At 43.1% G+C, this 22,313-nt stretch overlaps 2 protein-coding genes across 2 annotated transcripts in view; one reads left to right on the top strand and one right to left on the bottom strand.

Annotated features, from left to right (window-relative positions):
- The first annotated feature begins 568 nt into the window (after positions 1 to 568).
- On the top strand, positions 569 to 5,099 carry ppp4r2b (protein phosphatase 4, regulatory subunit 2b). Its single transcript, XM_088310027.1, has 9 exons — positions 569 to 732; positions 1,336 to 1,417; positions 1,506 to 1,676; positions 2,488 to 2,581; positions 2,666 to 2,703; positions 2,775 to 2,849; positions 2,950 to 3,096; positions 3,183 to 3,481; positions 3,729 to 5,099. The coding sequence occupies exons 1-9, from the start codon at positions 699 to 701 to the stop codon at positions 4,082 to 4,084; spliced, it is 1,296 nt and encodes a 431-aa protein (XP_088166153.1). The 5' UTR covers positions 569 to 698; the 3' UTR covers positions 4,085 to 5,099.
- Positions 5,100 to 8,393: 3,294 nt separating this feature from the next.
- The window catches only part of pdzrn3b (PDZ domain containing RING finger 3b), a 66,351-nt gene continuing 52,431 nt past the window's right edge, over positions 8,394 to 22,313 (bottom strand). The window contains exons 4-10 of the mRNA XM_088309682.1: positions 14,632 to 14,885; positions 13,831 to 13,918; positions 11,900 to 11,998; positions 11,640 to 11,702; positions 11,444 to 11,545; positions 11,196 to 11,312; positions 8,394 to 10,664 (exon numbers count right to left, since the gene is read on the bottom strand). Of these exons, the coding sequence (XP_088165808.1) occupies positions 9,171 to 10,664; positions 11,196 to 11,312; positions 11,444 to 11,545; positions 11,640 to 11,702; positions 11,900 to 11,998; positions 13,831 to 13,918; positions 14,632 to 14,885 (2,217 nt within the window). The 3' untranslated portion in view covers positions 8,394 to 9,170. The remainder of the gene's footprint in view (positions 10,665 to 11,195; positions 11,313 to 11,443; positions 11,546 to 11,639; positions 11,703 to 11,899; positions 11,999 to 13,830; positions 13,919 to 14,631; positions 14,886 to 22,313) is intronic.

Raw genomic sequence — 22,313 nt, 5'->3', positions numbered from 1 at the left:
AGCTCGCTCACTGACACATTTTCAGTATGCAGGAACAAATGAGTTACTTCACTCTAAAAACAAACAAAAATGTTTACTTTTCAACACAGCTGACCCAGCAGGATTGTTTGAGTGTTATAACCCAACAGGTGAGTTAGATCGTTTACCCAAATATTGTGTCAAATCGACTAGAATCCAGAATCAGAAGGCCCCTTTGTTGTCATTGTACTCAGGGTCCAAAAACACGCATGTTGTTGGGGTATTTAAAGACACTTTATTGTTCTCAGGTCAAAATGGTTATGTGCCCTGTGATTGCATCCATCCTAATCTGGACGCTCAAAGTCAGATAGGCTGCAGCATGATTCTCAAAATGGGCATTTTGATAAGTGGGTTCAATTGGAATCCTGCTCAAGTGGGGTTTCCACATGTAATTAGTTCACTGAATACAAAAAAAAATGACATTAATTTGATGAACTAGTATACATTATGCAATTCATCTCGGTTACACGATCATAGCTGCACTCTTCTGATTTGGATTAGACTTTATTATTTGTATTATTTGTCCTGTGCAGTTTCCAGCCAGTGTGACCTCACGGCGCCATATTAATATGCTCCCTCCTCCTCCTTCGCCTGCTCGATGTTAGCTTAGCAGTTAGCACTAGCAGCTCGCTGCCAGTCTGCTTCTCACATCCACCGGACCGACAGACGGCAACGGCGTGATGGAAATTGACTCGCTTCAAGAGGCGCTCCGAGGTTCGTTCGCTTGACGGAGGATATCGTGGCGCTTTCTTGTCGGTGTGCTCGCGTGATGTTCGTATCGCGGAACGACCAAGTGATTGGAGCGCACAGGCTAATGTCGTTGGCTAGCCGCTGCTCGGTCACTAGCTAACATTTGAAGCTGTTGCACGGAAATGCTTCGCTCTCCGATGTCTACTCGGCAAAGATCGCTGGCATATTTTTCTTTTTGATCACCCGTTAGATCGAATGTTTTTTTTCTCCTGGCAGGTCAAAACTGGTTCTCTTGGGAAAAAAATAGAAAAATAAGCCTAGCTGAAGTTATTCAACAGTGTCGATGGCTACTGTGAAACTGGCTACTAGTTTGCCGGCTACGCTGTTCGAACATTTAACTTAAGATCGTGAGCTATCGTGAATGATATGATTAATTGATTTAATATAGTACACAACACCCCCATTGAATGAAAGAATTGTAGTTGGACTCCTAAGTAGTTCGATATTACGTATGCATGATTAGTAAATAGTTCATTATCAGCGACTATTGAATGGCAATTTCCTTTTTCCCATTTTGTGACGTACATGTACTCTCAATTTACTCAATTGTCCCGATTCCTATTCCAGATTTTGAGAAGAAAACGAAAAGGGAGCCATGTCCTATATTGGAGCAGTTTTTATGTCATATCGCCAAGACCGGAGAAACCATGTAAAGGAACATTACAAGCCTCCCTGTCATACAACATGTTTATTATTCTTTGTCACTAGCGTCTAAAGCTACTTTTTGTTTCCTACAGGGTCCAATGGTCTCAGTTTAAGAACTACTTTCTTTTTAAATTAGAAAAGGTCATGGATGATTTCCGAGCCTCAGCTCCTGAGCAACGAGGCCCCGCCAACCCCAATGTGGAGTCAGTTCCATTTGAAGATATGAAAGAAAGAATCCTGAAAATTGTTGAAGGATATAATGGGTAGGTAGACATTTAAATAGGTTTTAAAGTCATGATTTTTGGGTGTGACTTTTGAGTGTGATTTTTTTTTTTTTTTTTTTCAATTTAAAAAATGATGTAGCTGCTTTCCAAACACGCCATATGTGCACTCACAACGAGTTGGAACCTTTTCAAAATTATTTTAACGATCTTTTGGATTTATGAGCCCCACTTGTATTACAGGGACTTAACACTTGCCTATATATCTTTTTTTGTTTTACAAAGCTAATTCACACAAATTTCAAACTGCATAATTGTGGACAATAGCATTAACGGAGTTACGCTCTTTAAAATTTGCTTTGGGGGGGAATTGCAGCGCTCATAATCCACCGCTGTAGCTTTGGTGCACTTCCCGGAATGGTCTTTTGGCAGTGTAATCCTAAACTCAAAAGACCCGGACGACAGTTCGTAGCTTTTTCTCAATATGGATTTGTGTTTTCAAGACAAACTGCACACAAATTCAACAAAAAGTACTGCAAGTGTGCTGTGATGAAAGTGCTTGTAGGAGGTGTGATGATCTATAATGTCGATGCCTCCTGATACCAATAACGTTGACTCTTGATACTTTTGCTCCTTCAATCACTTGAGGTACTGTATATGGCGTATTGCTTCAGAAAGGAAATCTGTATAGGTATCCATTTTCAGACGCACACAAGGAAAACAGCGGCACAACAAAGTTAATATCTGCAAATTCAAAAATGGCAAATAGTATATGCTATGCTTTTTCTACACTTTTTTTGTGACTCAAGAAGCGCACTGGAAGGTTGTCAACCTGCAATTTTCGTTCTTTCAGAATTCCCTTCACAATACAACGCTTGTGTGAGTTACTCACAGAACCCAAGAAGAACTACACAGGAACGGATAAATTTCTTCGAGGTGTGGAGAAGGTCAGTGACAAAGCGTGTGAATTACTTTTGTGTCTTAACTGGAAATTGGATCGAACGACAATGATTGGCTTTATTTTCATCTAGAACGTAATGGTGGTGAGCTGTGTTCATCCAACATCAGAGTAAGAATCGTCATCAAAACAATTTACGCAACGTTGTTGTGACTTTAACATTGCTCACGACTTGCTTGCAGAAAAAACGGATGCGGCGCTGTCAATAGAATGAATGGAATAATGCTTCCTGGGAACACATCTTCCTTCACAGAAAGGTTGTGCTCAAATCCAGTATAGCAATCGCTTTTTAAATTTTTTTTTTTTAAACGTGTCATAGTCATTGGCATTGTATTCCTATCCTTTTTTTTTTTTTAGAAAAGTGAACGGTCCCGGAACTCCACGGCCACTCAACCGACCAAAGTTATCTCTCGCCAACTCCCTCGCGGCGAACGGCCTGCCTGACAGCACAGAAAACAAAGACCTCAAAACAGACCGAGAAAGTGTTAAAGATGTATCCGGAAGGTATGTCGCAACGTGTGCAATACAACTTTCTCGCCTCCGTGCTTGGATTGAATAAATCGTCAGAACCGTCTAACCTTTTGTTCTAGCGAGGTTTCGGCCTCAGGAGATAGCCTGGGGAATGCGGTCAAGAACAAACACTCGGACACAGAAGAGGACATGGTAGCTGAGCTGCAGGAGGTGAAGAGACTCAAGTTTGGCAAGGACGACGAGGAGGAGGAAGAGGATGAGGAAGAAGAGGATGAAGAAGAGGAGCAGGAAGCGGAAGCGCCAAAGCCTTCAAATGCCACTTGCCTCTCGAAAGAAGCGGAGGCCATGGTCCAAGAGGAAGACGACAAAGTCACTTTCAAGGAAGCTGCGTGCAGTGCGACAGCGGTTGAAGACCAAGGTTTGTGGTTGATAATTTCGACACTTTGCATTTTGTACCGAAGAAAAGTCAATATGTATCTCTTTATTCGAAAGTGGAAAAAATAGATTCTAATTCTATTCTAATTTATAATCTGCTTTTCAAAGTTTTTTTTTTTTTAATTTAGCTGTATATATTGTTTAGATGGACGTACAGCTACGTCTTTGGCACCGAGTGAGTTCAGGACCGAAAAGTACAAGACTTCACATTGTCCCGCTGTGTGTCGCAGAGCCAACAAGCAGCACTCAGGCTGAAGCATGTTCAGATTCGGGCCCGAATGAAGAGCAGATCCAAAGGGAGGTGCCATGCGGATCGCAGCATGACGTCAGCGACATGGATCAGACAGAGCAGTCGGCATCGGCTTGTGTTGCCACCGGCCCAGACAGTGAGGAGAGTCACAGTGACCCAGTCAGCAGCAGCAGCAGCAGCAGCAGCAATTGTAGCATCGACGAGAGTGTCGAAGGGGCCCGTGAAGACGTCTCACCCACTCCATCCAGTAGTACGCATGAGCCACCTACAGAGGGCGCCATGGAAAGCGCCAGTGTGGACATGGGAACCGCCGACGAGCCCATGGAGCAGGACTAGACTAAAAGCCCCCCTCCCCACCCTGCAGTCATGTGACACCACAAACCAGCTTGTCCTTGAATCCAGCTTGACTGTCACTGGGAATGAGGATAACTTCACCTCGTACACAAACACCTCGTCCGATTTTTGGACGCTCCTCCGAAATGGCTACCTGGCATTGATGTGATCAAACTGTTAATTGATATGAACTGTTTGTTTTTTTTCAACTGGAATATGTAATTGATTTTTTTTTTCTTTGAGAGTTGGTTTCGGTGGCCTTCTTCACAGTTGGAGTTGTTTTCTGTTCATTGGAACAGTTTGGTGGGCCGTGACGGCCATTTTCTTTTTGATGCCACTCATTCCATTCAGGAGAGGATTGTTTTGCTGTGTCTCCTCGAAGCCAAGAGCACCAGACTACAGGAGTCCGCTATTGCAGTTGCGTTTTTCTTTTCAAAGCACACCTTAAAGGTGAACCGGATCCCAACCTCCCCACCTCCCTCCACTTCGATCCCGTTTGCTGTTTGGCCGCCAAGTTGAAGGGAACATGATTATCTTCACAGTGCGTGCCATGATTGATACCTAATTTGTTTGCTTGATACACTACCAAACTCACAGGATGATACGATGACAATGCTCCTCTGGCAAATGGCATGTGGATGCATCAAGTCACCATTATTTATATGATCATTTAAGTCCGATTGGTTATGTTTGGAGTTGAGTTTTTTGTTTTGTCTGCCGGTTGTAGTTTCCAAAACCAGCTGTAAGTACAAAGATGACGTCTGCTTTCTTTGTATTGTGATGTCACTTTGGTTTCACCGACTGATTTCAAAGCAGTCACTGGTTGCAGTTCTCCACCTATTTCTGCAGCTGTACTTTTTGATATTTAGGATTTTAAATTTCTGTAAAGTAGATTTTTGTAGATTGTAATACAGTATGTGTTCACTGCCTTTGTGAAACCATATAATAATTGTATAATTTCTGTGTATACTCTGAATGCTTTTACTTTCAGAAGCAGCAATAAATGTTAACATTTTTAGATGTTGGTCCAGCTTGTATTTCTTTGTGCAATACGTTGTTTGCCCTTTGGTCCATGAATATAGAAATATAGTGGATATGTCAACATTAAGTACCGTCTGTGCAACCAGCAATGACTTTCACTTATATAATTATTTTCCACAAAAACTAAAGGAGCAATGTTAAAACATTTTTTTAATAGAACAGAAGAGATTACTGGAAAATAAAATACTCAGTATTCGATTAGAAACCCATATGACCATCGGACCGCAGAGAATTTAAATACGCTGAAAAATAGCCATTTTCCGAGAGAAGAATCATTTTCTTTGCCCTCAGGAAATAAAAGGTGGCTATTAATAGGCTACAAGCTACTGTTAGAACACGGCGCCCTTGTCTTCAGGGATACTGATACAAGTCAGGGGTAAATTAAATAATTTCATTTATAAAAAAAAATTATATTAAAACCAGCTTGACACCAAATGAACTTTGGGCTGAACTTTTATTTGACGGGTATCCCCTTTTTATAACCTCTATTTTTCATGAAGGTTCCCACTGAACTGCTAAAGTTCAAATCAGTAGTGAGATGATACTGGTTTGATATTGTTCTTCAAACAAAATATTACTTCCGGTGTCGTCCAATAGAGGGCGCTGTGTAGTTTCCAAGGTCGACCTGTAATCAGAATGCAAAGCGTGTTCACTCTGCTTGGGAGTGTTGTGACATTCACTAAGCTTCCAAATGAAAAGCACAAACACGACAGCATGCTCTCTTTCAGTTGTGCCCGCAAGATGAACTCACTCTCCAACGCCCGCGCCTCCAAAGCATGCGGCCTGCGAGTGAAGGCGGCAGTTGACAAACATTTTCTTCACTGTCCAAATCTCATTCAGCAAGTTGCATTGTGGGAGTGTTGGCTCGACTTTGCAAAGCCATTCATTAGGGTTAGGATTTAGGGGTGAAATGCACGGCCCGCCACCGCAATACACACAATGTCTGTTTTGTTGAAAGCTTCATCCGACTGATCACATACTGTAGAAATGACCGAAATGAAATATTACCAATGGTCAGTTTGCGGTTTTAAAGTAAGATTCAGCCCACACTAATAAAGTACACTCATTCATTTTAGTCAACACGGTGCCAGTGCCAGAGCTGCACGAGTCCCTCCCCGCAACCACTCAGCGTAATGGCACTGAAGGGGCTTGTTTATAACAGCCTGATGCTTTTAGAGGCCATTAGGAGAGATATGATCTGGTCTTTGCATCGGCTTGTAAAAAGTGTGAACGTGAGACTAATAAAGGTGCAATTACCCCAACCGAGTGTACATGCGCTGATATTAGTGACTGGTGAGTGGAGATCTATTTTGCTCGTGGATCCTCCAGTTGACAAATTGGGCTCCTTGGATGTTTTAGGATGATCATAATGGATTGTTTGGCCACACCAGTGAAGAACGCAAAGGATGGAGGAACTCCTTACCTCTGTGCGCTAATTCATAGACATTTATTAAAGGTGACGTACCATGTTTTGATGATTTATTTCAATCGCTGCCACGTGTAGTGGATGCTGCAAAAACTATGCTTGTTGTCAAATTGAAACAATAAAACTAAAATCGCATCAATGAAAAGTAAAATGAGTGCTGTCCAGTGATTATTTTTTCAAAATAAATTAATCGCCCCCCCTGCCAAAAAAAAATTACGAAATTGCGATTAATCACATTTTTCAACTCCTATTTTTTTGTGAATCTTGCAATCGATATTTATTTGAATAATATCTTAGAATGAATTTCAAATCACCAAATATGACGTGTATTTTAAAACAAAAACTGTTCTAAGAGCTTTCTTTGATATTTGAATCTGATCTTAGTCTCCTTTTCGGACCAACGTGCAACAATAGTGCTTTATCAAGTAGTTTGTGTTCATTTATCAAAAAAAATCTGTGTGCCAAGCCTCCAGCCATGAAAAATGTACCGGATTGATGAGGCGTCTTCAAGCTCCTCGGTGAAATAGCAATCCCAGTCAGCGGTGGCTGATTATCCACCTTCTTATCTGTTAATGGATGAGGCGGCTGCAGAGCAGCCAGTTCTCGGGATGACTTATAACGAGACATGCCAAACCGGACCTGATATAAATTCTGCAACTTTAAAATCAGGCGGTCGGATAGCGAGTGTGGCTGCCGGAAAGCTCCGTTCTCGTGCTTTTTAAAATAACTCAGAGAGTATAGTGTGTAGTTTGTGACGTTTCAAGTAAAATCACGAAGTATACTTATACGTATATTTCATGGTGGCCTCTCACTGTAAGAATTACGAGTGGAACACATATGATGCCACAAAGTCAAAATCGAGCTAAATGATTAAATATTATTGGACTAAAAATTGCAGTCGAACTGAAGTCGCTGTCGTCAGTAACGAGGCACAGAGCTGCTCATGAAAGACTCGAATGGGATTGAGGGTCCAAGGTCCCTCAAACTGATGGCATTGGGATAAAGGTGTCACGTTGAGGTGGAGGTTGAGGAGGACCCAAACGCAGGGAAGCGAGGATTGGGGAACTTAAATGCTGTTTAATTGAAAAATAAAAAGGCAAGCAAGGCACTGAGAGCAACAAAAAGGTGTAAAAAAGCAAAATAACAAGGATCAACAAAACCGGGACAAGAAAAGAAACTAAATACTATGACTGAGAAAACTGAAAAACTCAAAGAACCAGAGTACAGGACACCTTGACGTGGAAAGCAACTGGCCGGGACAACAACAAGGAGAGCGGCAACGACAATGGACCAAACAGAAGCGAAAGCAACCTGGGAACTAAATACAAACAAAGTGACGAGACAACGAGGAGCACCTGGACAAGACGCAGAGGGTTGGAAGGACCTGATTGGTCAACACAAGGGCTTGGGTCAACGAACACAGGTGGACACGATCGATTTGACGAGACAGAAGACACAGAGGAACACAAGGCCAAAACAGGAAATACGAACCCAAAAACAACAAAGACAGATCATGACAAAAAGGAGCCATTAGCCATTAAATGAAATGTTTGCGTGTATTGTCGACTAGCGTCGTGTGGTCATTTGTCATATTCTCCGTCTGCCACGAGGTGAGGAAAATTGAAAGTTTTTACCTGCTGCCAAATTCTGAACCGTTTCCTCCGTGTTCCACTTAAGTGCTTTGACAAGATAAAAACCACAATCGTGCAAAGAAACAAGTCTTGTTTTTTCTGAATTTGTGCCATATTTTACACAGGCCGGTCCTTACATACGTTTTGTAAGAAGTTTCTTGTGTGTTTTGTTTTAGTTCACTCAACAATTCAAACAAATAATCCCAAACAAGTGTGCTGGTCATATATAAAACAATAATTTATTTCTGTCATTTTACAGGATGTCAAATTTTGTGACTAACTAAGGGTTGATGAAGCTGTTATTGACTTTAGTACAGAAAGGTCTACAAAAGCAAACGTGACTATAAAGTGTGCTTAAACACAAACACAATCATATACGAAATGCATTTTTCTAAACAGGCACATAAACGGTATCAGGATCTCTACAGCATGTAACAGATGTCGCCAACGCGTCGAACTTTAGAAAGTCAGCACCATGATAAGGAAAATGGCATTTGAAACTTTTCTGCAAACGTTTATTTACAAAAGACCGTTTGTAAAGGATTTCGTGTTGATACTTTCCACGGAAAACCAACCAACACTCGTTTCCGTAAAAGAAGAGTACGCAAAGCGGAAGAATACTGATAAAATGGTATAAACTGTTATATTAAGCACAAAATATGGTCAAAATAATAAATGCTGGCTGTTTATGTATGGCACATTTCATACTTGCGATAAAAAGTTGGCTTCCGAGATTATTCAAATGAGCAAAAGTAGAAAAAGTAACTGCATTATTTTGGTAAAAACCTTCACGACAGTCCAGGCCAAAGACAAATCGAGTCCAATCAAGCAGTCGCTGAACCGATCCCGTGGAAACTCTCCGTAAAAAAAAATGTCTTCTCGCTTATTTACAACAATTTGTCACATTTGAATGAAGCGGAAATCTCGACTTGTCCTATTTACAGTTCAGTGCCCTCGAGTCCGTCCTCGCCGGTCGAATCGAGAGCAGCCCTTACACCGTGGTCACCGACAAGAGGGAGGTGTAAACTTTGGTGCCATCCGGTGACTTGGTACCATGGGTCAGCAGTTCCTGGATGGTCATCCAGTTGTCAAATATTTTCTTATTGCGCTTTTTCATCATCTTTTTGTTGCTGAGTTCGATGATGTTGGGCTCCTTTTTGTCCTCAAGACTGATTTGCTCCTTCAGGCAATCGGCTCGGCTTTGCTTCATGAACTCGCGACGTTGCCTCTGCTCTTTGGAACGCACGGCGTGCTGCTTCCTCTCTTCCTTGCTCCAGTAGCGGCCCATCTTCAGCTCGCTGATGGCGTCGTCATCCGTGGTCATGCCGCTACGCTCCTCGTGGATGCGCAGGGCGCGCTCCCTCAGCAACTTGTCCCGAATGGGCCGCTTGGTAATGTAGCGGGTACCGTCGCTACGAACTTTAACCTTCCACTCCATCTTCTGGCCCAGCTCACTTGCGTCCCGACACATGCTGACCAGGCTCATCTGACTTTGGGCATACTCCACGGCCGATTTCTGCTGGATCAGCTGCATGTAGCTCTGGTAGTGTTGGGCGTGGGCGGGGATGTGCGCATGCTTGTAAGGCGAGCGCGGCTGAGCGAAGTTCCGCGCAGCTTTGCCGGACTCCCCAGGTTTTCGCTCCTTGCTTTCGACCTGCAGGGAATCTGGATCCTTTGCTAGCGCTTTACTCCTACCGGGGACGCAAACTTCTTGGAGAGGGGACAGGAGAGATTTCAACACCCTCCCGTTGGAGCTGGACGGTCCGGCTTGGTCCTCCGGCCCACGACGCAGAGAGTTGTCCGGTGACAACTCCAACGTAAGAGGTGTGCTGCGGCAACTCTCGCCGGTATTGTAGGCACTGGAGCTGTCTTTGTCAGATTTCTCCGGCATCTCTGTAATGTCTGACAGCTCATGGCGACGTGCATCGATGCTGGTGTTGTAGTTGCGGAAGCCGCTGTTGTGGAGCATCCAGGATTCGCGACACTGCTCCCGAAGCTGCTGCATCTTGTGGGCACGCACAATATGAAGGCACTCCAGCTCGATGTTCCGCAGTTCCTCGTTGAGCAGCTCCAGTTCTTTGTCCACAACCTCCTGGTCTTGGCCTTCTGCGCCACCGCCTTGGCTACACAAGCCCTGAATTCCTCCGTTCTTCATTTGGCACTTGAGCTCCAGGAGTTCTCGGAAGCGCTCGCATTCATCCGCGGGGATACCGAGAAAGTCGGTGTCGGTGTAGTCAGCGGAGATGAACGACTCGCTGCTGAAAGGGAGGTCAGTGCTGCCGAGGGTGTCCTGGCTGTAGGTCAGTTTTCGGTAGCTGCTCAGCGTGTTGGATGCGGTTGTATGGTCATCGGCCATGTTCTCCTGTTCGGAACTCTCATCATTCCGTGTACTCTCGTCGGTACGGCCAACTCCGCTGTCCTTTTCGTGGTGGTTGGAGAGAAGCGTGGCCGTGTCAGTGGTGACGCCATCTTCTTCAAGCTTCTTCTGCAAAAAAAAAAACCACAGAACACGCATGAAGCTCAAGAGTATTTGGGAACAGAAATATTTTATCTATCTATTTAAGAAGCTCAATGCATTCAATCACCAATTGGGCAAATGAAGCTTCATGAAGCACTTGTGACAATTATTGACTCCTCTAGAGGGCGCTCTTGGTTTAAAGATGCAGTGGAAATTTAATAAATGTCCGCTGGCCTTTATCTTTGAACAAAGACCACCATCTAGGAGTGAAAATATTATTATCATTCTTGATGTGTTAAGATGTGTAATAACAATGTAATAACAAGCCAAAACTGTATTTTTTTTATTTTGCTTGTCACACATGTGGACAGACTGAGGCATAATTAGAAAAGTCAATGAACTAAAATGTTTTGTTGAACATCTATACCATCAGCAGGGTTGGCTCTGGCAAAGCAAAGTACTGATCCCATGTGTCAAAGCGGATTTAAAAAATCTTCTTTGCATCTTCACACTGAGTCTGTGTGTCGCGTGTGTTTGTCGTTTGCGCGAGAGAAGCACCTGCTGTAGCATGCTGGCAGTGAACTGCATGGCCTGATGGTGCTGCTGCTCCAGCATGTCCATGTGAAGGTCATCGAGGAAGTCATTCCTGTCGTCATCCATCCAACCCTCATCCAGCTGAGAGGGAGAAGATTTGCGTTACTGAATATAAATGTACTCATCATTTGGAAAGTGACTAAATTGTCGTCAAAAATAAAAAGCTATTTGTCCTTTACGGAATTAGCCAGATGTTTTCGGAAGGTCGTTACCTGGATCTGTGGTCTGGCAACCAAGAGAGAGATATTCTGGTTCCCTTCGCTGGTCAACAGCACGACTGCATCTTCACGGTTTTGGATCTCGATGCCGTTGATCTTCAGGGACATGAAGAAAATTGTTATTTGGAAGCATCTGCCAGGTCGAGACACCAAACAGACGTGAAGAAAAGCCAAGAATATGAGTTCTCACCTGGACGATTTTGTCACCTTCTCTAATTCTGCCATCTTTAGCGGCAATGCTGTTTGGATCAATCTTAAGAAAAGAAGAAAGAAAATGTGAGTTTCCTATCACACCCTCCCGACAATCTCCACACGGGCGAGACTGGAAGGTCGACGTGATAACCACGACGCCGCTGCAGCCCGTGTTTCAATGGGATTGGAAAATGTATTCCATTATCAAGACATTCAGGAAAAAAAAAAAACAATGAAAGGAAATAATTCCGAGTATACCTCACTAATGTAGATCCCGGCTTCATCCTCATCGTCAGTCCTGTAACAGATCGTCAGGCCAAGCTTGTCTTGGATGTTGGCTCTGTACAGATCTACCTCCTGTTGAGACACATGATCCAGATTTATTTCAAATATCCACATAAATGCAAATATACATTTACATTTAAGACGTCAGAATAAAAAAATATCGCCAGTGTTTGTAATGCTGGTCGAATCCGAAATTCAATCACGGAGGAAGAAAGACGTATCAATGACTAATTAATCTTGCAACCAGATGCCGGGCGGCTATTTCCTTCCTACGGGACCTGACAAAATGAGAAACGATTTCAGTGAACAGCAGGCAGACGCGGCCCGCTTCTGCTTGTCAACACATGAAATCTCATAGTTAGAGGTACAGATAGCAGCTTTGTTAGCGGGGGGGGGCGCAGGCACATCTGTGAGGGTTAAAGGTCCCCAAAAGTGGCTTAAACGTGTCCTCGCTTGAGGAAACCGATTCGGAAAAGCAAAATTGTCCAGGTTTTGGTCTGAGGGACGAATTCATTGGTCCCCAACCTCAGTGTATAACTTTTCCAGAGGTGTTTGGGCGGGCTGGACGATTAATAAAATGCTATAACAACAAACATGATTTTTCACGTCTTATGAAGCAGATTGAGACGTGCGTCGAGTGTCCGTCATATAGACGAATGTAACTGGAGACTTCAGCCCTTCATGGACATGATTCCATTTTTAAGCGAGGTGACTGACTGGGCTGGTGTGTGGCGGGAGCACACATGAATAAAGGTCACGGATGGATCACAAAGAAGTCTCTGGAGTCTCTGACCCGACGACTCCATCTTGGCCTCATCCGGGCATTGTTAAGGGACATCAACAGATCCTTCACGACGATCTATTAGCTGCTCTATCTAATTATCTGACATGCGCTCATGTCTATGGCAAAGGACTTAGGGAAGACTTATTAAGTCTGATGACTCCAGTCCGGCCTGAACATCAGCGTCTGTCGGTGGGGGAGCGGGATAATCAATATCAACGAGGAGATAGAACGGTGGACACTTGAAAGGGCATTGACTGGAGACACAAAGGCGAGGCCAATCGGCTTTTGGACAAATAGCACATTTGTCCATATTATGCTCAGGCGGATGAATTTTTCCTTTTGTTGAGTTGGGATTGACAAAAGTAAGACAGTCAGTCACCTTATTTGATTTCAATTTTATTTGGCTGTCCCGGCTGCAAACGAGAGGATGTTTCAACTCTGGTCGCAAATACCTGCTAAAAAATTCTATAACCTGCATCATAATAACAGACCAGTGGTCCACCCAGTACCGGTAAGCCGGCCACTTTGGCCACACAGATGAAAGAAAAAAAAAACTTGCAGTTCTTCCGATTTATTTATTATTCAAGGCTGAAAAATATTAATTTGTAAAAGTCTATCGGTTGCATCCATCTATAATGGACTCTTGACACCTGTCGGGATGCTAATTGTCTCGGTCGCATTACGCTAATATTAAACCCACGAGCTAACAAAATGAGTAAAAAGCAGACCACGTCCGAAGCCCGCTCTGCACAATATGCAATGAGCGGATCTTGATAAAGAATTACTTGTTCTGTGGCGCCTTTTGCTAGCACATCTATGCAGATAATTATAGTTACAAAAAAATGTGGCTTCACGTTTATTGTAATATCTATGTAATAATGCAGTTGTTGTGTTGCTCATCGTTGTCATGGTGACCATATTAAGTTACACAAAAATAATAATGGAAACAGTGAATAGTCTTATTTTACACTCTACGACCACTTTGTGCATTAAAAAAATAGCCATTAAAAAAAGATACCGATACAGCAAAATAATAGGCACTTTAATGAACAAATTGGCCTGAGTAAAACATTTTTTTGGACTTATTCATTCATTCAAAACAGAAGAAAACACAGCTTACTTCATATTCCAGCTCTTCGCGTTCAATGTCCTGATTAATACCATCCAGGAAATCGTTGGGGTCAAAGTATTCATGCCCAGGAGGATGCCTGAAGAAAAGACAGATTGAAGGACAAACTAAAAAAAGCAGATACTAATTAAGTAAAATAAACTTCATCGAGGTAACCCACTCAAATTTTTAACTCTAGCGCTACCCAGAGGCCCGTCCCAAATGAATAAGCTCTGTGATTAATTTGTTGCGGATATCAATTAAAGAGGAGAGCAAAATGAAAGCACACTTTCCTGGCTTAAAGGCCTGACACAGAAAGAAACAAAGGAAATATGCAAATATCCGCTCACACGACTCTCGATTTAATTTGCCGGTGTGCCCCGAAGGAGTTGTCGGCTCCTGTGACAGGTACGTGTTCCCATCCGCGCTACAACACATCCTGTGTGATCACAGCATTGCGCTAAGGTGTCGTGCTCCCAATTAACTGCCGGCGTGAAAGGTCTATCTGTGTTTGAGTGATTTCCACCCCCCCCCCCCCGCTCCCAAACATACCACCATTGTCATTCCTTTGACCGAAATAGAGAAACTGTAGATGATCAAGATGCTGGAAAATTTCATCACTTACATAAAGCATAAAGAACAGTTTCAAAATGAGAACAGCAGTTCCCTTAAAATGCATCAAGAACCAATGATATAAATAAAACCCGACAGTGTGACCAATTAGTAAATTGGCAAGCGACACATAATTTTGCCTTGGGTGCTAAAACATTACTTATACAGTACGTCAAATTCTTATAATTAGTTTGTGCTTACTCCTCCGGAAGCAAGTAGTCCTCCAGCACGGTCACTGTCGCAGATGATGGTGGCAACTTGGCGAGGGGCATAATGTGTTGGAGGGTGATTTCAGTCTGGGTGCTGATATCTGACAGGTGGGTGTCAGCGCTGGGGGAGACCAGTTTGGGCAGAGGGGCCCGCCGCAAAACTTGGACCATAATTGGATCCTTGGCAGTACGGAAAGCTTCCACTGCTTGGTCATGGGTCGCTTTTGAAAGGTCTTTGCCATTGACCTGAAGAGAAAGAGGAGAGGAAAAAAAATCTGTCGTAGTTGATAATTGATCCACCACCACAAGAAACCTCCCATCCATCCATCCATCCATCATCCAGTAAACATCTTTCACAAGTTCACTGAAGTCTATCCAAGATGACTTTGGGAAACTGAGGACCAGTCAACATTATGGCCCTTAAACTCATGTATTAATGAATGATAAGCACAGACCCACAAAATCTGAAGGCAATGGATTTCGTACTTCATGTCTAATACCAAGCAAACAATGCTCAACTCTGAACAAAAAAAAAAATGTTGAGCAACATTTTTGTCCGAAAGAAGTGAAAGCCAGCGTGGAGTGACAAAGTCCATAAATCTGCCATAAATCTTCAAAGTCCATAAATCTGCCATAAATCTTCCAAGTCCATAAATCTGCCATAATATATATATATGTATTTTTTTTTTTGGTGAAGCAGGGCAAATGCAAACCAAAGGCTTTTGTGGATGTCTAAGCCTGAATAAGAATGATGAATATAACGGGGAAAAACATGTAACTTCAAGCAGCAATCAGGGCTAGGATATGTGCCAACTAACAAGCAGCACGGATTAATGTTAATCCTGAGCTTCAAGGATAATTGGATCAGCAGACTTAAACTTCTAATTCCTCAACATCAAAACACGGGCAAAATGCTGCTTTTTTTTTATGTGTGCATCGAGTGAGTTATCACAACCACCGAACACCCTAAAAAGCCTATCATTGGTGACCCAAAAACACCAGAATAAATTGGATCTAAACCAACAAGTGTTGTTTTGCAATAATTCTGCAATAAACCATCCCCAAATCAGACAATAATTCTGATAGCCACTCGTGCCCCACAGCGAGTCCCGATGTTGCACATCAGCTGAGAAACACAAGCTCTTTTGTGTTTTTCTTCATGCTGCATGTCGTCTCCAGCAGTCGACCTGGTTGCCAGGAATCCCGGGGCTACTTGAAAGCAGTGAACCAGAGACAAAGCCTTTAGCCCCCTTCTTCTGTTGAGCCCCGAGCCTTCTGCTCCAGTGCTCTCCATGGGGGGAGTCTCCTCCCAGCTGTGGAGGGGGTCCCGCCGCCTCTATTCACCACCCTCACCTCTGACACCGAGCGGCCCTTTGCGGCACACTGGGAAAAAACACACAACACTCTCCGGAGACAATTCATCACTCGGGAGATCTCAGACGATGCTGTCATAACCCCGTCATTCAACGAGGTTGATGTTTAACAGTTTGACGATACTTAAATTGACGACTAAAACACATTGATGCAAAGTCAAATGTTTTGTTTCACCGATTGTCTTCTGTGAAACTCGGGTCAGATTTGCCTCTGCAGATGAACTTGAGTCATTGTCCCGTGTTGACATAACGAACCGTGACTGTCATGCAGAAACGACTCTGACGACCCCCGGTGCATCCTCTGAGAGAGGTCTCTGTTAAATCCATTTAATGACAAGAGAAAAGCAGCACTTAAAGGAATACTAATTAGTTCTAAATCACGTCGGTTTTGTTAGCGGTCGGTGAGGAATTCACACAGCTGTGGTTTGGGGAATTCACTGCTGGAGGCACTGGGAAACAGACCTCAACCCCTTTTCACCAGAGTCTCTACATAAAATGTCTTCAATTGTCGACAACGTTCCCGTGTCCGGTATTCTTACGCAATCCTATGGTACACATCCATGTTTTTCTGGAACAAAAATGCAACAATCGCAGAATGTTGAGGTGATTGCACCGGGAGGTGACGAGCCACAGCCACAGACAGACCAAACCTTAGCTTGTATCGGCTTGACAATAACACAGTGATTCCCATTTTTTTCCATCGGCATCACAAACACACGAAAAGAAACATGAGCATCTGAACTGTTCTCTTGCTTTCAAGCCGACTTCTTTGATGAATTCTTCACAGTGTGCCAGAACAGTGAGGAGGGTTGACATGACGGAGAACAAGCAGGCTTATTTTGGGGAGCAGTTTTAGCGGCAGTCTGAATTTTGGGCCACTCTGCTTGAGAACGCACTTAATCCCGCTTTTATTTCACTCGCAACGACACCGTTTCAAAGGATGAAAGACTCCATTTCAAGAACCAGTGACTGATATTACAGTGTGTGTGTGTGTGTGTGTGTGTGTGCGCGTGTGTTTAGATATTTTTCAATGTGTCTTTACATGTGTTCAACTTCTTCCCTGATTAACAGGAAAAAAACATGTATGTGGGATTTTACCAAGGATCACCATTTAAAACATTGAGAACCTTTATAACTTTAAATACGTTGCTCATATTTATTGTGACATAACCAGTAATTAGATATAATTTACATTAAGTTTTAAATAAATTATTTGACAAGACTGACTACACTGGTAGACATAGAAAAATCTTTGTGAAAGGGTTGGGAAAGACTGCTCACAACATGCAGCAAAACATATTCCTCGACGGGTGGTGGGGGGTGCGCACACTGATGGGTAAAAATGAGGCACGCAACCAAACCCAGTGGAAGGTCCTGCTTTCAGGGCAACGTAACGAGACCCAGAGACATGTCATCTTTCATTAGCACCGATAACCTACTCTGCTTCCCAGACCTCTCCGCATTCAACAACTCCACGTACTGTACGTGGATCTAACAGTTTTATTGAATTTAATTCCATGAAAAGTCAATTTGGCTCCAAAAAGCAACCAACAGAGCTGAATGGCGATGCGACCCAGGTGGAAAACAAGGAATGCAATTTTGAACATATAGCTTAGCGAACGAGTGAGCTAGTTCATTGGGAGGAGAAGAAGATAAATACCTAAACGCTTCAGAAGACAACGTTATAGAGTTGCAATTGCTAAATCGTGATACCGCAATCATATTTTTGTTCTCGGTTCTCTGATACCGGCGTGTAGTCATCAGCCACGACCTCTGAAACTGTGAGGCAGATGTGCTAACCAGTCGTCCACCGTGGCGCCTCAACATAGATTTGAGAATTGTTTGATTCTTTTAATTTCCACTTGTGGGTCATTTCATGTCTCTTCCGGAACTGTAATTCTTTATTCGATTTACGTTGAACTAACAAAGTGTCTGCACTTGCATGAGCACTCCCCAGCGGCGACAGCCACCTGCTCCAGTGTCTAACAGATGCGATCGCGCAACGGGGTTGATCCGAGCGCTTATTAAGAAGCCATCATGTCAGACTTCAGTCGCACAGCGTTGGGGGCTTGTGATCCCGTCTTTGTCACTCGACACCGTTGGTGTCAAACCTCATTACGGAGTCGTGTGAATTTTGGTAACTTCTTTGGTGGCAGTGGTGTCTGATGTTGGGGCAGGAAGGCAGACGGCTGCCCGGGCCTTTTACAAAAATCTCCATCTCGGTTTGCCAAGCTCGCGCTTCAGAAGAAGTCGCGCTGAGATTATCTGGCAAAGTGACGGCAGCTGAGTAAGATACCTTTGCAGACGTCACTCAGAAACACGGATAATTAGGCACCGGCACCTGGGAAGCTTCTTTTCGGCAGATCAAACGTTTGTGGTTCAAACGATGTTCCTAGGCGGGGAAGTAAGAAGGATGGCGGAGTAGATTTTAGAAGAAAGCAAAGGACTTAGCAGACGAACAATCATCTGACTCAGTTCAGTGTGGACCAGAACCTCACGAAAGGCTCCAATTAAACTCCGGGTCCTCAGCATGGCGCCAGCGCCATTGCAGCGTGCTTATGGATAAATGAAGCGCACTTGGACTGTCAGAGCGAGTTTCCAAGACCTGGACGGCAAAGTCCCTGACAAAGCGGCTCAACTTCCATCTCCACATGGCACTTACCTTGCGCTTTGAAGAGAGGACAGAGGGCTTCCCTGCTGCCAAAAGGCTCAAGTTTAAAAAGGAACCCTGTAGCGTGATAAGGCTCGGCTTTTTTATGCTCATTATGGAAAGGGAAAACAATTCTTTTGAACATTGAGCACTGCTTAACGGAGCTCGATAATATTTGGACTGCAGACTGCCTTGACACAAAAATAAGCAGAAGTCGGGTTGAGTTCCATTCAATGTCCAGTCCTTTTTCTTCAAACTTGAGTTTTTTTTTGTCGTCCCCAACAGGAGTTTTGGTTAGGCCAAATTCAAGAAAAACCTGCAGTTGCTCGCCGTGTCACTTTTTTCAACTTTGTGGTTCTTTACTGATTACATATAAAATACTGTCGCTAACTAAAATTGCTAACCATTTCCGATGTCAGGCGAAATATTTAACCCGGCTTGTTGAATGTATGTAAAATCTCTTCCACAGAGCTCGTATTGGCACGTAAGAGGAAAATATATATAAATATATGTTTCTTCTCACACAAAGTCATGCCTTCACTGACCTCAGAAACGTAAATAAATAAAGCGAAAAAATACAAACATGAATGACGATATTATGAACGGATTAACAGTCACTAACCTGCGACTAGAATGCAGATGGCACAGCGGAGAGTAAATTCAGCTCATGTTCAAAATTCAAATGAAAAGGAAAGACACTTGATGATTCCATCAATGTTGAAATAAATTACGTGCTCAGTGGAAAATTACTAATCAAAAAATATTAATCTCTAGAATCCTCCATAAGATGTCATTATCGAAAAGAAAAAGCACCATTTTATCAGTTGCTACAAATAAAGTACACTGAAAATGTTGTAAAAATGCCTCTACAAGATCCCGACTTGATTTTAGTTGCTGGCAAAAAACCCCAAAAAGTGCAAAACAAGCAAGCCAGTGTTAAAAGTAAACTTTCGCAAAAGTCAAAAGGGGGTTAAAAGCAGAACGCAGCATGGACGCGACAATGAGGAGGTGGGCACAGGTCGGCGCACACTAGCAGACACATTGAGCGAGCTGTCACCTCTTCATCATCGTCTCCCTTTAAGCAAAGCGCGCCACCTCACGATGACCCCTGCGGCCAGAGTTCAGGCTGCTCAGCTGCGCAGGCGCCCGTCGGCAACCGCTTCTTTTCTCTTTTTCGTGACTCACTTAACAAGCAGCACAATTAGCGCTGCAAACTAAACAATACTTGTGACAACTTAGTGTCGCCGCTGCGTTACAGTACCTGGCAGACTTCATAGAGGAGTTTATAATGTTCCTCGGGCTTGCGCAGGGTACAGAGACTGCATCCCATGGTGGAGGAGGTCACACCATGCAGGCGGTCCCCCCCCAGTCCCCCCGCGGCCGCTCAGGCGGCAAGAGACAGCGAGCAGATATCTTCCTTCTCTCTCTGGAACGATTCCTTCTCGGTTTGCTGTGTGTCGGAGACTGGCAAGGCGGCGCTTCCTCCCCAGCTTGTGGCTGCGTCTCACCCCTCCCCTCTTCTCCTCACCTCACCTCACATGCTCCCTCTCGGCCCAACTCCCTGCAAAGCCTTCTGCTCAACTGCCGGTGGCCAGCGCCAGCGTTGGACTATATAAACACACACACGCTCATGTTTATTAATCAGCCGCTCATTGTATATTCATGACGAAGGCAAACTCATGAATGGTATTAGCATCAATTTAAGCTTTTAGTTATATTTACGCTCATGTTTGAATTAATTAAAAAAAGAAAAAAAACATTTAAACAGGAAATATCGGAGTTGCCGACTGTGCCGTTTTGTTCCGGAAAATGTCGTGCATTCGCCACGGTTTTACAAGATTCAATACAAGGCGATGAATTCTGGCCTGGCAGTGTAAAAGTGGTACATAACATTTTATTGTGGTGACACAACTGACATGTGTTTCTAACTTTCCACTACAACAAGACACATGCAATACGATACGACTTTATTGATTTCGCGCATTTCACAACAGCTGGAGCTGTAACAAAGCGCTTTCCAGATGGGGTAATAAAAATTTGCAGGGAATTTGAACACAAACTAAAACACATAAACACAAGAGACACCAGAAGAACAGCGACAGTCTCACGCTGAGTCGAAAGCGAAGTCTTCAAACAAGTTTTAAAATGGGACGTCATTACACATGGGAGGGATAGTTAATTGTATTTTTTTGTAATTTATTTTAAATAAGATCAACAAACACCAATGTGATGAAACAGTTCCCCATCAACATAATAACAAATCTTATTTAATATAACTTTCAAAATTGAATATAGTATGACAAGAAAATCTCTCATGATCACGAATATTTCGACCTTATTATAATCGTAGATCTGAATTTTGGAACTTGAAAAACATGCCCGAACCTCTTCGCCTTCGGTGGCTCTAAAATGGCACAATACAGTGGTTTGAAACTCTGTGAATTCTAGCGTACCAAACCATCAAAAGCAAACAATTCATCCACAGCGCATTTTCTGTAAACATGAATCCAAAGTCAGGGGAAAGAAATAAATCAGATAAATATTGCTGCTGGAGCTCTCCTGCTTAGCCGGACAAACTTCACCCAGTGGAGCATCCAATGTGTTGTGACACATTGTCCGATGTCGCGTATGTGTGTGTGTGCGTATGTGTGGACAACTATTCTGCCTGCATAAGCCAGACCTGGCATCAGTCCTGCGCTTTCCCCACAGTGCCGTTTTGCCAACCAAAGATAAACCAGACAGCCACAGCAATTCCTATTCATGTTTGAATTCATAGAAATGTTGTGTGCATGTGAGACTGGAAACTTTCAACAAGGTTCAAGAATGGTGACATCTCTTCAACAGTTGAACATTAGAATTTTTTTCCCAGGCTTGTTGGCATAAAAGATCGATATAGTTTGGGGTTTTTCTGTACCGGTGTGATAGGTTTGATTTCTGTTGATGGCGGCCTATCATCCAGCCAGGCGTGTCCACTGGTCAGAACACGTTCATTTTAAAGTTAATTGCAATTAGAGCTGGGTTTAAAAAAACTCAATCAATTGATTTGAATCGATTTTCTTTTCATATCCCGATATCGATTCATAAAACCATTTCTCAATACTTTGAATGAATTCCTTTTTTCCCGTAAATAAACATGACTCCACGCGCCATGCGAAATCTTGTCACTATGCAAACATAGCATATCAAAACAAAATGGTTGAAGCAGTGAAGTCTGCGCCAATAAGCATGAAGGCAGATGTATTTATTGTTTTGATCAGGTCATATTTGATAAGACATACATGATTCATTTAACTGGATTGGGAACAGCAAGCCGTTTGTACTAAAAAGTAAAAACATGAATATTTACATTAAGAATTGAAGCCAAGACACGATCACACAAGATGCGTGAAGTCATTTCAATTCATGGGGTAAAAGAAGTTATTAAAAGTATCGATAAATGCTTTTATGAATCAATATCAGGCTATGAAAAGAAAAATCGCTTCAAATCGATATATAGATTTTTTTAAACTCAACCCTACTCTTAAGCGGTGGTATAACGCAGGAAATGTGGCGTCTGATGATCATCATAATAGCAGCACTGCTGCTTTTGTCCTGACAAGATAACAAAAATCTCTTTCAATTCCTATTTTTCTTTGGCGGGCTTTCTATCCC

This window comes from Idiotropiscis lumnitzeri, chromosome 11 (assembly GCF_059441095.1).
Source record: "Idiotropiscis lumnitzeri isolate Australia: NSW breed Sydney's pygmy pipehorse chromosome 11, RoL_Ilum_1.0, whole genome shotgun sequence".
NCBI classification, from domain to species: Eukaryota; Metazoa; Chordata; class Actinopteri; order Syngnathiformes; family Syngnathidae; genus Idiotropiscis; species Idiotropiscis lumnitzeri.
Note: the sequence above shows the minus strand (reverse complement) of the source record. Positions and strands in the feature narration are given on the sequence as shown.

Excerpts from the sequence above, each read along its gene's own strand:
- ppp4r2b (XM_088310027.1), top strand. The coding sequence starts at position 699 with ATGGAAATTGACTCGCTTCAAGAGGCGCTCCGAG. Across the intron at positions 1,418-1,505 it reads GCCAAGACCGGAGAAACCAT|GGTCCAATGGTCTCAGTTTA; the intron begins GTAAAGGAACAT and ends TGTTTCCTACAG. Across the intron at positions 1,677-2,487 it reads ATTGTTGAAGGATATAATGG|AATTCCCTTCACAATACAAC; the intron begins GTAGGTAGACAT and ends TCGTTCTTTCAG.